Source organism: Sorghum bicolor, chromosome 3 (assembly GCF_000003195.3).
Source record: "Sorghum bicolor cultivar BTx623 chromosome 3, Sorghum_bicolor_NCBIv3, whole genome shotgun sequence".
Classification (NCBI taxonomy): Eukaryota; Viridiplantae; Streptophyta; class Magnoliopsida; order Poales; family Poaceae; genus Sorghum; species Sorghum bicolor.
In genome coordinates this window covers 66,454,699-66,470,509 of record NC_012872.2, presented here as the reverse complement: position 1 = coordinate 66,470,509, position 15,811 = coordinate 66,454,699, and the positions used below count along the sequence as shown (strand labels likewise).

Here is a 15,811-nt window from a genome sequence, read left to right as displayed (position 1 = left end):
TGAAATAAGAGCTAGATGTAGAGGCTCTTGTTAGAGTTAAGGTTCTGTTACAACTCACTGACATGTTTGCCAGTAGAACGATCGTAACGTTTTTCTGGTTCAATGAGTCAGTGATCTTTACAGCTAAACAAATGCAGACCGAAGCAATATGCTTGCCTGCCTCCACTCTGTGGCTGAAGAAATTTACAGGTTTCTGTGTTAGTACTCCTATGTCTTATCTGTTACTCTATTGGGCTAGCTCCAGGATCTGTTTGCTTCGGAAAACTGGATTTTGAACTTGATGGGAAGGTGCTTCATAGCCATAGGGCGATACAAATGGCAAGTGCGATGACCACCTCGTGTGCATTCCTCTGTATTAGAAGACCAATGAAACCACGCACCAAGCAATCAGGCATGTGCATCTTTATCTTACTAGACTAGAAGAACACCAAAACGAAACGTACTAATATGATATTTTCTTCCGAAAATGCTACTAGTAAATATCAACCATGAAATGTTTGCATTTGATGTTTTTTCTGTCAAAGATTTGACAGCACTGTTATTTCAACTACTGCAAAATAAACTAGACGGAGACCCAACAAGACTGGCAGAAATGCAGAACACCTCTTGGAACCAAACTCAGCTTAATTTTTCACACGCGAGTTAGCTGATAGTTTTGCTAGCTGGGCACACCTTGTCTCCTCTGCTGGCTTTCGTCTCTTGAGCAATTGCTAGGTGCTTCCCCTTGCATGCCTCTGGAAGCTTGCCATCATAAGCGCTGCAGATGTAGGCCTCAAAGTTCATGTAATCCTGTAGACGCTAAATTAGACTAGATTTCTGAATACACAAGACGGCCTCAGTTCAAAGGAATAAAAGGGTGCATCTTACATCACCGAGTGGTTTGCCGTTGACGACCACCCAAGGTACAAACTGATGAGGAGGCTGCAGAGCATTTGTCTCGGCAGCATACTGGAGTACGAGCTGTATGGTTCCAGTTGTTTGGTTACCGGATTGTGAATAATCAATGAAAATATATAACTAGTTTGCACAAATTGGAAGCATGGAGAAAATTACTGAATCCCTTATTTTGTGATTTCACACTCTAAAACGTTTAGCAGTACTAATATTTCTGAATTGATATATGAAGTAATTCAGTCATCATCCAACGTGGTGCTGGGAGCCTGGGACTGTTGTGAGCTCCAAAGGAAACTAGTCTATGATCAGCACTGTCGAAACAACACAGCTGATAGTGGCTTAATTCGTTTTCTAGGGGAAAAAACTAATAGTAGTATGTATTATGTAACATAGATCAGTTGCAAAAGTTTCACAAAGCAACTGAAAACAGAATGGCAGCAGGAAGTCTAATAGAACTATTCACTCACCTGCCTGCCATATCCTGAGTTGTAGCAGTCAATAGCAGGTTGATATGGGAGACCAGTTTCCTGAAAGCAAGCCTGCCAGGCGTCCCATTTCCGAGTCAGTGCTAAATGCTCAACACATTGAATGAAAGGGAAATGCTGTTCCTGTATCAATAATAAGATAAATATATGTATCAGAACAGTTAGTGCGTTATTTTAAGTTCATTTTCTGGGGAATTGGCAGATCTACTTTATATATGTCTGCAAATTCAGTGCCTCACCCAATCGAATCATTAAAAGTCTGAAAGATAAACTATAGAATATTGAACTGTCAGAAATTCATAATGTGGTAAGGGTCTGTGGATACTAAAACGTTAACAGATGCTGTATCGAATATACTAAAACGTTAACAGATGCTGTATTAGAAATTTCAGCGCAGCGAAAAGGGCCATTTCAGAACCATTTTGACCTCTCTTTCTTTTTTCAACATAAGATGGAGTATTCTTAACACAGGCATTACCGCATCAGGCCATATTCTGATCACACAAGCTTCTATGGCGTTGAGTTGGCACTCCTCCTCTCCATGCTGCAAAACAAAGCAATTGACTAGTGGAGTGAGCAAACTGAAGCCTGTTCATCAAAGTTGACTAGTTTATTACTTGCTGTACTAATCTGTGAAACAGATACATTCAATGCAGAATGTGAAAACCATACTAGTACCTAGCTGCAGCCTAAGATCAGTGGAGTAACCCAAATTCTCTCAAATTTTCGGCCGGACTACTTGAGAAATGCACCCAGTTGAAGAAACAAACAGAATGATACGATGTCAGGCACAGGCACCGACCTGGCAAGTGATGGTCCCGTCGGCGGAGACACGCCCATTGCCGAAAGGGACGAGCCGCAGGTCAGCAATGGAGGAGATCCCGTTGCGGAAGACCCTGGAGAGGTCGTTCACGACAAACGCGGAGCAGAACGGGCACAGCGTCTCGTAGTAGACCGAAACCGGGACTCTCCCGGCGGCGCATGCCGGGGATAGGCAGAGCAGGACGAGGGGAAGAAGACGAAGAGGCGGTTGCGGTTTGGGATTGGGAGCCATGGCGATGGAGCAACGGAAGAAAAGGCGCTGGCTGGCTTTCAGTTTAGTTTAGTCGAAGGCTATGATGATGATGATGGCCTATGCGCGGGAGAGACGGCGAGAGATGCTTTTCCTTTGGAGGGAAAATTAAGGAGGGAGCAGGAGATGCCGATGCAGGTTGATCTACTGGAACAAGGCAGATTTTGTTCGGTGATATGTGTGTATCCCTTTTCCCAGGTTGCGCGGGGACACAAGTTCTTTTTGAGGACTGTTGCTTGCTTCGAATCAAGTGGCCCAGGTTTGATTCTTTTCCACCGCTGGTGTACATTTTTCTTCTCGAGAGGAACTGATAGCTTGTCACTGAAACTTTACATGATTATTACATCAGGACTGATGTATGGAGTATCTGAAGATTAAGGTTTGGATGATGGAACTGTAGGGTGAGGTATTCTACTATATATTCTCTGCTCTTTCAGGAAGATTAAAAACGAGAAAGAAGAATGATAAAGGCATGGAGATCTGAGATCTGCACATCACACTTTTCTTTACTCCCCTGAGAATGCTTTTGTTCCCTTTTTATCCAGTTCATTTTTATAGCTTTTCTGCTGGATGGGGGTTTTTGTTTTCTTCTTCTTTCGCTTTTGAACCCTACTATAGAACTATACGAAAAAGGAGGCAATGGATAATATATATGGGGTACATAATTTAGTGCAAAATTGATTTCTACTAGGGCCTTGTTTAGTTCCGGAAAATTTTGGAAAATCGACACTGTAGCACTTTCGTTTGTATTTGATAAATATTATCCAATTATAGACTAACTAGGCTCAAAAGATTCGTCTCGTCAATTTCGACCAAACTGTGCAATTAGTTTTTATTTTTATCTATATTTAATACTTTATGCATGCGTCTAAAGATTCGATGTGACGGAAAATGTGAAAAATTTTGCAAAATTTTCTAGGAACTAAACAAGGCCTAGGGCATACATTTTTTCTAACTATTTAGAAATTGGTATTGGTTTCATTTTTCATTTAGAATGAATTGGTTAGTTTGAATAAATAAACTAGTTTAATTAATTTTTAGAAAATACAAATCACCTTTGAAGACAACTAATGGTTAAAATTACAAATTGTTTAGATTTTTGGTCTTAAGAGTATTTGTTTGAGCTATGCACCCAAAAGGCCAAAACTCCAACGCGTCGGTGGTGCTTTCCAATGCATCTGGTAGTTTAGGCCTTGTTTAGTTCCCAAAAAATTTTGCAAAATTTTTCAGATTCCCAGTCACATCGAATCTTTAGACGCATGCATGAAGTATTAAATATAGACGAAAATAAAAACTAATTGCATAGTTTGGTCGGAATTGATGAGACGAATCTTTTGAGCCTAGTTAGTCCATGATTGAACAATATTTGTCACAAACAAACGAAAGTGCTACAGTACCTGTTTTGCAAAAAATTTTGGAACTAAACAAGGCCGGGTATTGCTTCAGAACCAAAGCTAGGGCTGATTTCACCCAAAAGGAGTATTTGTTTGAGCTAAGTATTATTGTAGCAGTTCCCTAGAATCAGGTGTACCGCAGCGCATATTCACAGGGCAGCTAAATCAGCCCTTTGCTTCTGAAGCAATCGACGGTCTCCCTGATGGTCACGTCAAATGGAACGAAACGAACGCCCAAATCGATCAACTTCTTGGAGGGCTCCTTTGCTCTCATCAACCAGCCTTGTTTGTCCTCCTTGATTCTGATGTGAAAAAAAAAGGTTACCACAACGAACAGCCCTGCAGCATACAGTGCAAGCTTGATGCATGTTTTGTCAGAAACGGATCACCTGTGAACTGGGAATTCAGTGTACATATCAGCAATTTTATCGGCGAAGTCAACCAAGCGTTCCATGGACGCCAAGCACAGGTGCCGTCCCTGCGCAGATGGGTTCTCATACAGCACAATCGCCGATTGCGCCACGTCTCTGACATCGACCCACCCTGTGTAGACAGCGTCCAACTCAAGCTCCCGGCCTGGTTAAGTGATCAAGGCCTTGTTTAGATGCAAAAAGTTTTTGGATTTTGACACTGTAGCATTTTCGTTTTTATTTGACAAACATTGTCTAATTATGGAGTAACTAGGTTTAAAAGATTCGTCTCATGATTTACAGGTAAACTGTGCAATTAGTTATTTTTTTTATCTATATTTAATACTTCATGCATGTGCCGCAAGATTCGATGTGACGGAGAATCTTGTAAAGTTTTGGGATTTTAGTTGTATCTAAACAAGGCCCAATTTGCACCGCCCTTCAGGAACGAGTTTGCGACATGTGAGGAACGAGTTTGCGACATGTGTTCATTGCATATTTGCGATTCAGATGTGATGCTGTAAATGGCTAACCTCTCAGGAGCTGCAGCAGAATGTTCAGACTGGTATTGACTGATGGAGTAAAAAACGGGCCCAGAGTCGTCCCTGGATTTAGCACAACCAGCTGCAAACCCTCCTTTTCGGTGAATTCCCACGCAGCCTTCTCTGCCAGTGTCTTAGAGACGTGGTACCAAAGCTGCTTCTCAAAGTGAATGAATCAGCAAGTCCTAATAAACACATGGTGTCTATACATGACAGAGTGAAAGTAGCCAGCAACTTCAATAAATCTACCATTGTTTTGTGCGATTCTGACCTGATAAGCATGCCGATGCATAAACAGGTTTCTAATTTGGTCCTTTTATTTGTACTACTAACATTTACCATGCAAGAAAATCTACATCTAGCATCTAGCAACGTTGTGCATTTGTGCTGTACGCCTGTACCTGACGTTTCTTGAGGAGCTCAAGGTCGGCCCAGCAGTCATCCTCTACCATGGCCATGTTCGCAGGCCAGGCAGGATTCGGCAGCATGGCCGACTTGGACGACATGAGAACAACACGGTGGACGCCGCAGTCCTTGGCGGCACGGAGGACGCTGAGCGTGCCCTTCAGCGCAGGCTCCAGCAGCTCCTTCTGCGAGCATGATAATGCAGGAAGGATTATGCTGACAGAGCGATCGATGGTTATGTTATGCTGACAGTGACAGAGCGGAATGATTATGCAGGAAGAAATATATTGCCTCCGGATCCTCTGTGTGCAGCGTTAGAGGGGACGCCAGGTGGAAGACGCCGCGGGCGCCCTCGATCGCCGGCCGCATGGAGGAGGCAGGGTCGAGGAGGTCCATCTGGAACAGCCGGAGCCGCGTGTCCGCGCCGTCCAGGGCCTGCAGATGCTTCGTCTCGCCCTCGTCCTCTGCGAGAACAACCAAACAGAAAATCTCGTCTGGTTTCATTTCATCATGTCTCGTGTGCGCGTGCAATTGTGGAAATGAATTGAATTCGATGATCTAACAGAGAGAGAGAGAAAGACGGGAGAGCATGCATATGCTGTATTGCTAGTGCAACGCACGGAGGTTCTTGACGGTGGCGTGGACGGTGTAGCCGCGGTCGAGGAGCAGGCGGACCAGCCAGGAGCCGATGAAGCCGCTGCCGCCCGTCACGCAGAGGAGGCCTCCACGGCCACCGGCGCTGTCCCCGGCCGCCTCCATGTCGTCGTTGACCGGATCAGCCACCCAAACTCTTGTTTCCTCAGTCTCCTGGCCACTGAAACGAGGAAGAGTAGCTGCCGATTTCTTCCTTATACAACACACAGGCCGGCGGGCGGCGGCGTACCGACGCGGGGGCGCGACATTTAGTCTTTGGCGGGAACGAGGCGGCTCAACATACAGGGTTGAGGCTGGGCCCTGGCAAGCTCCGTCGTCTTAGGCCAAGCTGCCAAGGCCTCAATAACGCAATCGATTATTTGGAACAGCATGATTATAGACAAAATTGCCTCAATCAGATTTTGAATCTGCATATGGATCGTTCATTAATTTTTGCTCATTTATTATTTTATAAAATATGATAAATAAGAAAAGTTTTAGATATGGTAAATCTTTTTTTTATTTTATAACTTTATACTTGATATATTTTGGTTACCATATTATTTTGTATGTAACTTTAAGTACGGCCAGTTACTAAATTTAATTTTTGAGCGGAGTGTGCTTGTGTTGTACTCAATTAATCCTAAATTACAAGACGTTTGACTTTTTTGACACCAAATTTGATCACTCGTCTTATTTAACAATTTATGCAAAAATATCACTTCTTTTGTCGTAGCTTGGTTTATTAATAAAATTTCTTTAAGAATGACTTAAATTTGACTATGTTTGCATAATTTTTTTTAATAAGACGAGCGGTTAAACTTGGAGTCAAAAAAGTTAAACGTCTTATAATTTAGAATAGTTGGGGTACTAAATAGTGAGCGGAGTGTACTAAATTTAAATAGTGAGATATGGGAAATAGGAGTAATAAGTTTAGCCACAAAAGCACGCGAAAAAAAAGAAACATATCCAAGATATGCGCTCCATCATTCCATAATTCTTGTCACTTCAAACAGGATTAGTGTCATTCTTTAAAGAAACCTTTGACTACCACTGACTTTTGAAATATTTATTTTCAACACACTTACATGTGTATATTAATCTTATAAAGAACTTCATAAAAATATTTATTTTTTTATTGTATACTCATATATAATTAGAAAAACCTAGTTAATACCGTTTTTGATAGGGGTGAGTGTGCTTGTGTTGTGAGCATATGCGTTGTAATCTAAAAAAACTGTTTTTTGATACCATGTTGCTATCCACCAAAAGCTCAAGAATTATGGAATTAGAAAGAGCATATGCATTTAGGCAACATGTACATCTAATGATGATATCCACCTGGCATATTCTATATGCCTTTAAAGGCAGATATTACTTTGCCACATTTCGGGTGATTTATTTGACCACATAGTTTACAAAAGTTTTTCTTGAAGCACACTCACAAGCTAGATGAGTCCTTTGCTCCTAAAACAATCCACGGTGTCCCTGATGGTTTTGTCCAGTGGAGTGAAACGAACACCCAATTTGATCAATTTCTTGGAAGGGTCCTTTGCTCTCACCACCCACCCTTGCTTGTCCTCCCGGATTCTATTTTGAAAAGAAAACATTAGTTTCTTTTTATGAAAATTTTTTACAAAATTGGTACAAGTGGTTTTGATAGATGTATAGCACCTCTGAACTGGGTGTTCAGGGTAAAGATCAGCAATCTTATTGGCCAAATCAACCAGGCGTTCAGCGGATTCCATGCATAAGTGGCGTCCTTGTGCTGATGGGTTCTCGTACAACATTATCAGAGAGTGCGCGACGTCTCTCACATCAACACAACCCATGTAGATGTCGTCCAAGTCAATCCTCTCGCCTGGGTACGTAGTTTGCACTCGTTAGATACTTCGTACCATGAGAGGATATACAAATATTCATCTTTTGCAGATTTGCAACACAATAAGAGGCAGTAATTGACTGACCTCCCAGAATTTGCAGCAAGAGACGCAGGCTGGCGTTCACTGATGGTGTTAACATTGGGCCCAATACCATCCCTGGATTGAGCACAGCTATCTGCAACTCCTCCTTTTCGGCAAAATCCCATGCAGCCTTCTCTGCCAGTGTTTTAGAAACGCTGTACCAGAGCTGCAACTCAGAGCATAAATGACCACAAAGCATGAAGCCCTGAACCATAGCATCTGCAACAGTGCAGAAAGACAGCCAGTATGGAGATACAGTTTATTACCTGAAGCTTCTTGAGCAGCTCAACGTCTGCCCAACAGTCATCATCTATGACCTTACCCGGAGGCCAGTTGGGATTGGGCACCATGGCCGCCTGTGACGACATGAGCACAACGCGGCCGACTCCACAATCTTTCGCTGCTCGCAGCACGTTGAGCGTGCCCTTCACCGCAGGTTCCAGCAGCTCCTTCTGCATGCATGCGTGGAACCAATACAAGTGTTACCTACTCGAGCAATCGGATTATACAACGATCGGGTGAACGATCATGGAGAAAGATTGAAAGAATTGCCTCCGGATCTTCTGCCTGCAGTATCATAGGCGACGCCAGGTGGAAGACGCCGTGGGCGCCTTCGATCGCTGGCTGAACGGAAGCAGGGTCGACGAGGTCCATCTGGAACAGCCGGAGACGCGCGTCGGCGCCGCCCATGGCCTGCAAGTGCTTCGTCTCGCCCTCATCTTCTGCAGCGAAAGATTCAGCCGGCCGGGCAACTGAAATTGAGGCTACACGGCGAGCAGAGCAGGAAGCCAGGAAGAGGTCTGTGAGCTGAGCCAGCATCGGAGCACATGTGTCACTTACGGAGGTTCTTGACGGTGGCGTGGACGGTGTAGCCGCGGTCAAGGAGGCAGCGGACGAGCCAGGAGCCAATGAAGCCGCTGGCGCCCGTCACGCAGACGAGGAGGCCGCCGGCGTCCCCGGCTGCCGCCATTTCGTTGCGCCGGCGTTGGTGGCCTGGCCTGCCCGCCTGCCGGCGCACGGAATCACCGGTGTCGCTACGCTAGCGAACCAAAGGCACGAGTCGGCACGCGGAAAGAGACGGAGCAGCGTCCGGCGGTCCGGCCTCCGGTGCCTCGCTCGACAAGCAGCGCCCCGTTCACAATCAATAGCTGCCACACACAGATGTGTCATGCTGTTAAAAGATCTTGCTACTCGTCGATGGAGAGACGTCCCAACAACAAGCAAGGCTGCTGTGTCTCTGTCAAGCCCGTTGGCTGAACCAGAGGACGCTGGCGCCACAGCAGAAGGCGCGTTCGAGGGAGGAACCGAGGAAGACGTAGTAATCTCATTGGAGTGTAATACATTTTCTATGACAGATGGGGCCTGATGGCCAGAACACTAAGCCTAATATGCTGTAAGAGAGAACTATTCCAGTTTTGAGTTTTGACAATACATAATCGAGAAAGGGAAAGCTGTCCTCTGCTCGTTCCCCAAACCTTGGGTTCGCTCGATCTCCTGACGTCGATGGCGATCGCCGGCAGCCACAGGGCGTGACAGTCTCGATACTTTCTCCTCCGAGACGTATTGTGCCTTTGGCACCGGGGCATCAAGAGTTGATTGGTCTCGGTCTCTCGGGAGGTTCAAAGCGCTGCACTTTAGGTCTCTCCCTCGCTCCTAGGGCTACTTGTTGTGTCCAAGAAGTGACAAGCTATGTCCGTCAAAAAAACAAGGACGGGAGTCACGGCATCTGGATGACATATTTCCAAGTGGGATGGACTTGTCTCCGCCTCGCCCCTGAACCGAACAGCATAAAAGCAGGCTCATTCCACCCTATTCCACCAACCAAACATTATTTAAAAGTGTTGTTTTTTACTTTTAAATTTCTTGTTTGACCGTTATTTAGAACTAAAAAAGTATTATCAGTTATAATCTATTTCTAAATGGAAAGAGAGGAGAAGAAAATAGAAAAAAAAACACGTCATTTACAAATGTATTATTTGCGTTCTAGCAGTTTATTTTCACCTTACAACAGTTTTTTTTAATATAAAACTGGAGGGGCCGTAGCCCCTACATGAATTTATTGAATAGAAAAAAAACAGAACAGGTTTGCAGCCAGAGGCTTTACAACAGTTTTTGAACAACACATTTTCACATTCAGCCAGATGGATGCGATACTCGATATTTCCCTAATTTTCCTTTGAAGAAATCGGCGTGACGCGCTAGATGAGTCCTTTGCTCCTAAAGCAGTCCATAGTGTCCGCGATAGTTTTGTCCAATGGAGTGAAACGGACACCCAAATTGATCAGTTTCTTGGAGGGGTCCTTGGCCCTCACCACCCAGTCTTGTTTGTCCTCTTGGATTCTAATGCGAAAACAAGATATCAGCAAGTGAAGAACAATGTGCAACACCGGCGAAAAGACCGGTGGTGTTGTGAGAGATGCATATATCACCTGTAAACTGAAAATTCAGGGTAGAGATGAGCAAGTCTATTGGTGAAATCGACCATCCGTTCAGAGGACTCCAGGCATAAGTGGCGTCCCTCGGCAGATGTGTTCTCATACAGCACTATCAGAGACTGTGCGACGTCTCGGACATCAACACAGCCAATGAAGAACTCGTCCATGTCATACTTCTTCCCTGCCAAGATTAATTACACTCTTAGGGGGGCAAAAAAACTGTAATCATACCAAATGGGCTGCAAGCCTGAAGTCTGCGTTGTTGCAGACGACTGACCTCCCATGATCTGAAGAAACATTTGGAGACTGGCCATGATATTGGGCGTCAAAGTAGGGCCCAACACCAGAGCTGGATTGAGCACAACGAGCTCCAAACCTTCCTTTTCGGCGAAGTCCCATGCGGCCTTCTCTGCCAGTGTTTTGGAGACGTTGTACCAAAGCTGAACTTCAAGGATATGGAATTAGCACAATCGTCCTATTGTATCATCAACATACTGAATTGGATCATACATGAAAGTAGAGATAACATTTTTGTTAGGGTAAATCTGTCAGTGTGGAATGGACCTAAAAGAAAAGCATGCACCTGAAGTTTCTTGAGCTGCTCAATGTCGGCCCAGGAGTCCTCATCCACGACCTTGTCAGCAGGCCACGCTGGATTTGGCACCATGGCCGTCTGCGATGACACCATGACAACACGGCCGACTCCACAGTCTTTCGCGGCGCGGAGGACGCTCAGCGTGCCCTTCAACGCAGGCTCCACCAACTCATTCTTCAATTAAGCAGCGGAAACACCAATTTATCAGCACAGACTAGAAATTTCAAGAGATGTATAGAAGTTTGCTTTTTCAGTCAACTGCAATGGATTTTTTTCAAGAGTGCCTGAGTAAATATGGAGAAAGGATCGAATTGCCTCTGGGTCCTGTGCACGGTGCAGGATGACCGGAGAAGCAACGTGGAAGACGCCGCGGGCGCCCTCGACCGCCGGCCGGATGGAGGCGGGTTCGAGGAGGTCCATCTGGAACAGCCGGAGCCGCGAGTTCGCTCCGTCCATTGCCTGCAGGTGCTTCGTCTCGCTCTCGTCCTCTGCACCGAACAACCAGCTTCGAATTCGGTGAAAACGAGCGCAGTGGCAGGCATGCGAACTTGCGAAGGCAATAAGGAAAACACAGAGAGAGCTAGCAAAGAGCATGCCACGCACGGAGGTTCTTGACGGTGGCGTGGACGGTGTAGCCGCGACCGAGAAGGAGGCGGACGAGCCAGGAGCCGATGAAGCCGCTGCCGCCCGTCACGCAGACGAGGCTGCTGCCGCCGCCGCCGTCTCCGTGAGATGCCATCGCGATCGTCGGCAGGGGAGCTCGGGTAGGTGTGCCGTCTGTCCGCCGCTCTACTCAGGGAAGGCAGAGATCGACAAACATATACTAAGCTCGGAGTGAAGGCAGAGACAAGCATGCGCCGTCTCCCGTCTGCCGCTCTACTCAGAGTCAGTGCCACCGGCACACCATGGCCAACCGATGTGGACAGGGACCGAGTGCACGGTTGGCGCGTGGCGACGCCGACAGGCGCGTGACGCAGCAGGCAGCCGCACAACAAGCAATAGGCATACAACAAGTGAACAAGAGCTTTGTCTACCTCTTGTGACTTATCCGAGTATTGTTCTTTTTTTTGAAAAAATAGCAGGAGCTCTACTCTTCAATTAAGAATGGGAGTAGAAAAAATGTTTTATGTACAAATAAGACCAAAAACACTCCGGTCGGTATAGCAGCAAGAAAAGAAAAGCTCCCTATCAAAACGCTCTCGTTCTTTGATCTATATCGTCTTTAATTCTCGTGGCCACCTGCATCCCTGTTTTATAGACATTGTTGAATATTCGTCTGTTCCTCTCTTATCCGAGTGTTGTGGACGCCAACAACAGCCGGATTTTTTTTTTGAGATTACAAACAGCCGGATTATTGAAGCCGTGGAAAATAACTGAAAACAGCACATCAGTGATCTATATTGTTTCAGTCGAAAGAAACACCCGAATTAGCAGCCGTTAGATTAGAAGCCAACGGACAGATGTTATGTTTTTGTTGTGCATACCTTCCTAACATGCGCCCGTTGGCAAAGTAGGCCAGACGGCTTTTACACTTCAGTCCTTTTTGAATAACTTATTTTTATAAATAAATTGTCCACGAAACTTTTTCTAAAAATAGATCAAAAGTTCGGCGAACAATAACTTTACGCCGAGATATATTGTCAGTCCGGCCGAAGCTCAATCACTTGACACCGAGAGCAGCTATGTCGGTGTTCAATACATGAACGCCAAGCCGCCAAGGTGGGCGGGATTCTTCCCGTCCGAACGTTCGGACGGGAAGCTCCGTCCGATGATTCCCGCCTTCGTTTGATGCTTCAACAGATATACTGCCGCGGCTGACTTTCCCGTGTGAGAATATGTGGACACAAACGCGCGAGGATATGTGGACAAGAGCTGCCGTGCCCCACGTGCATGCATAGTTTCTACTTCCCAGGTAACTACGGACGGACTATGTTTTCTTTACTTTTTCTTTCTATTTTCTTTTCTTTTCTTTCTTTTCTTTCTTTTCTCCTTTTCTTTTTCATGCTTCATTTTTTATTTATATAAACTTTTATTTAATATGATCTTTTATTTTTCTTTTACCATTATTCTTTCAAAAAATTTATTTTATGTTTCTTTTATTTTTTTTCCATTTTTATCTTATTATTTTATTTGACCTTCGCATGTGTTTTATGTTTTTTATGTTTCTTTTATTATTTTTTCATTTTTCTTTTTGCATTTTTTATTTTTTGTTTCTTTTTTAATTATGTTTTCTTTATTTTTAAAATTTTTCTTTTTATTTTCCTTGTCGTGCATTATTCATTTTTTCCTTTTTTCTTTATTATGTTTATTATTATTATTATTATTATTATTATTATTATTATTATTATTATTATTATTATTATTATATTTTTATTTTTTATCTTTCTTTTATTTTTTTCTCACATTAGATGTTTTATGTTTTTTTATTCTTGTAGTGGTGTTCTATTTTCTATGTTTATGTCTTTATATATGTAATTTTTTGTGATTTTTTTATGTTCATAAGGTATATCTGTAATGTTTTATATGATGTTTTCTATCATACATGTGATGTTCTATGATATATTTTGTGATATTTATGTAATATATGAGCAATGTTCTATAATCTATTTAGTGATGTTCTATGGTGCACTAAATGATGTTTATGTAATATATATGCGATGTTCTATAACGTCTTTTAGTGATATTCGCATAATAATTATGTGGTGTTCTATAACGTATTTTAGTGACGTCCTATGGTTTTTTATGATGTTCACATAGTACACATATGGTGTTCTAAAATGTATTTGGTGATGCTCACACAATATATATGTGATGTTCTATATTATATTTAGTAATGTTCTATGGTATATTTAGTAATGTTCACTTACTACACATATGATGTTCTATATTATTTTTATGATGTTTTAAAATTTTTTATGTGATGTTATTTTTTCTTTGTTACATCTTTTTTCTTATACTTTGCTCTAGTTATTATTTGTACTACGTATTTTTTTTATATATTATAGTACTAAAGATAAATATTCATTAATAAAATTTTATCCAAATATATCCTTGTGAGATTTTGTTTTGAAGAATTTTTTGCAAGAAATCTGATGGTATAATCAAAATTTAATTTGAACATTTGATCTGGAAGTTATGACTTTTTTATTTAGCTGTAAATCATCGTGCATGGTAGCTAACGTGGTTTTTCTATAATATATTTTAGAATATTTGAAAAGTATCTATGTGATGTTTTAAAATTTTTCTAAATTTTCTATGTTTTTCATTCTTATTTATATTTATCTTTTATTTATGTGATTTTTATTATTTTTTCATTTTTATGTTTCTTTTATTTTTTATTTTATTTTTCCTTTTTTATTATTTTAAATTTACTTTCTTAGATTTTTTTGTTCCATGTGATTTTTATTTTCTTTTTTATTTTTCTACTTTCTATTTTATCTTACTTTAATTATTTCATGTTTATTTTTTATTTTCTATGTTTCATGAGATGTTAGGTTCATATAGTGCAATGTCTTATGACGTTTTTTGCAATGTTCTTATGATATATAATATCATGTTCTATGATGTTCTTTGTGATGTTCATGTAGTATATATACGATGTTCTATTTTTTTGGTGCTGTTCACATGTCACGTATGTGATGTTTTGTGATGTTCACGTGTATACATATGATGTTCTATGATGTTTATACATCATTCATTTTTTATTTAAAATAGTTTTTTATTTTTTCTTTTTCTTTTCGTGCATCATTCATTTTTTTGTTTTGTTTTTTATGTGTTTATTATTATTTTCTTTTTCATATTGTTACCTTTCTTTTATTTCTTCATTCTTTTTTCCTTATTTTTTATGATATTCTATACTGTTTTTTCATATAGTATTAACGTGATGTTTTTTTATGTTTATATGGTATATATAATGTTTCTATAATGTATTTTGCAATATTTACGTAATATACATATGATGTTCTTGTATTTATGTGATGTTCTATTATATTTTTTTGTGATGTTTATTTAGTAGATATGTGATGTTTTATGAAGTATTTAGTGATATTTATGCAGTATATATGCAATGTTCTATAATATGTTTTAGCGATGTTCTACGATGTATTTAGCGATGTTCACTTAGTATACTTGTGATGTTCTATAATATATTTTAGGATGTTTGAAAGTATCATGTGATGTTCCTTTTAAATTTTTCTCTATAATGTATTTTTTATGCTTTACTCTATATTTTTTGTATTTATTTGTTTATTTTGGATAATTTCTTTTTACTCTTGCTATTAGTTACTCTCATGTATATTTCTAGATTTAGGACGTATATGGCCCGACGAAGTGTATGTAGATAGAGTATGTGTTCATACTAAACTATCTAGGGTATTATGTATGTCAAGTGTGCAAGTATACATATAATATATGATTATTTATTTTATATAGTATTGTATGGATATTTTAATAACATATTAAAAAGTATGGGCTCTTTTAAAAAACGCATGCTAAGATTTGAAGTATCTTGAGTATATAAACATACTTAAACTGATAAATTAGTACGCATACATACGTAATGTGATTTATTGAATATGAGGGTAATCTATTTATTTTTATACTCCCTCCATACTCGTGAAGAAAGTCGTTTAGGACAACGACACAGTCTCCAAAGCCTAATTTGACTTCTTGTTTTTATATAAAAATATTAAAAAGTGGTATATGTATATTTTTATGAAAGTATTTTGCAAGACAAATCTATTCATATGGTTTTCATATTTTAAACTCAACATCTTAAAAGTTATTTATGATTTATATTCATAATGTTTGATCCAAATCTACCAAAAATATTTTTTTACAGGTATGAAAAGAGTATATATTATAATGCCGATTTTATGAACCTAAAACTAGAATATTGTTATTCTAAATTAGGAAGACGGAATATTGTTTTATGAACCCATAACATGTCTCTGCTTAATAAGAAAAATATTCTATCTTCATAA

General features: G+C 41.0%; 4 protein-coding genes across 6 annotated transcripts; all 4 read right to left on the bottom strand.

The window, feature by feature from the left end:
* Nucleotides 1–2,645, bottom strand: LOC8057740 (gamma-interferon-inducible lysosomal thiol reductase). 2 transcript variants are annotated; one of them, XM_021457692.1, is made up of 6 exons: nt 2,182–2,645; nt 1,858–1,923; nt 1,362–1,502; nt 868–960; nt 673–789; nt 1–350 (listed from the first exon to the last, which is right to left on the bottom strand). In XM_021457692.1, the coding sequence occupies exons 1-6, from the start codon at nt 2,431–2,433 to the stop codon at nt 294–296; spliced, it is 726 nt and encodes a 241-aa protein (XP_021313367.1). In that variant the 5' UTR covers nt 2,434–2,645; the 3' UTR covers nt 1–293. The 2 variants fall into 2 exon arrangements, with proteins under 2 accessions (XP_021313367.1, XP_002456575.1); XM_002456530.2 differs by lacking the exon at nt 1–350 and having other exon boundaries at nt 424–789; nt 2,182–2,643.
* On the bottom strand, nt 3,838–5,961 carry LOC8057739 (cinnamoyl-CoA reductase 2). Its single transcript, XM_021456326.1, has 6 exons — nt 5,823–5,961; nt 5,563–5,666; nt 5,199–5,504; nt 4,789–4,951; nt 4,235–4,421; nt 3,838–4,147 (listed from the first exon to the last, which is right to left on the bottom strand). Exons 1-6 carry the CDS (start codon nt 5,959–5,961, stop codon nt 4,006–4,008), a joined length of 1,041 nt encoding a protein of 346 aa, XP_021312001.1. The 3' UTR covers nt 3,838–4,005.
* On the bottom strand, nt 7,095–8,957 carry LOC8057738 (cinnamoyl-CoA reductase 1). Of its 2 annotated transcripts, none has more exons than XM_021457317.1 (6): nt 8,640–8,957; nt 8,352–8,551; nt 8,066–8,251; nt 7,803–7,965; nt 7,510–7,696; nt 7,095–7,425 (listed from the first exon to the last, which is right to left on the bottom strand). In XM_021457317.1, the coding sequence occupies exons 1-6, from the start codon at nt 8,767–8,769 to the stop codon at nt 7,284–7,286; spliced, it is 1,008 nt and encodes a 335-aa protein (XP_021312992.1). In that variant the 5' UTR covers nt 8,770–8,957; the 3' UTR covers nt 7,095–7,283. The 2 variants fall into 2 exon arrangements, with proteins under 2 accessions (XP_021312992.1, XP_002456573.1); XM_002456528.2 differs by having other exon boundaries at nt 8,352–8,521; nt 8,640–8,956.
* LOC8057737 (cinnamoyl-CoA reductase 1) lies at nt 9,745–11,709 on the bottom strand. Its single transcript, XM_002456527.2, has 6 exons — nt 11,433–11,709; nt 11,145–11,317; nt 10,818–11,003; nt 10,512–10,674; nt 10,229–10,415; nt 9,745–10,139 (listed from the first exon to the last, which is right to left on the bottom strand). The coding sequence occupies exons 1-6, from the start codon at nt 11,566–11,568 to the stop codon at nt 9,998–10,000; spliced, it is 987 nt and encodes a 328-aa protein (XP_002456572.1). The 5' UTR covers nt 11,569–11,709; the 3' UTR covers nt 9,745–9,997.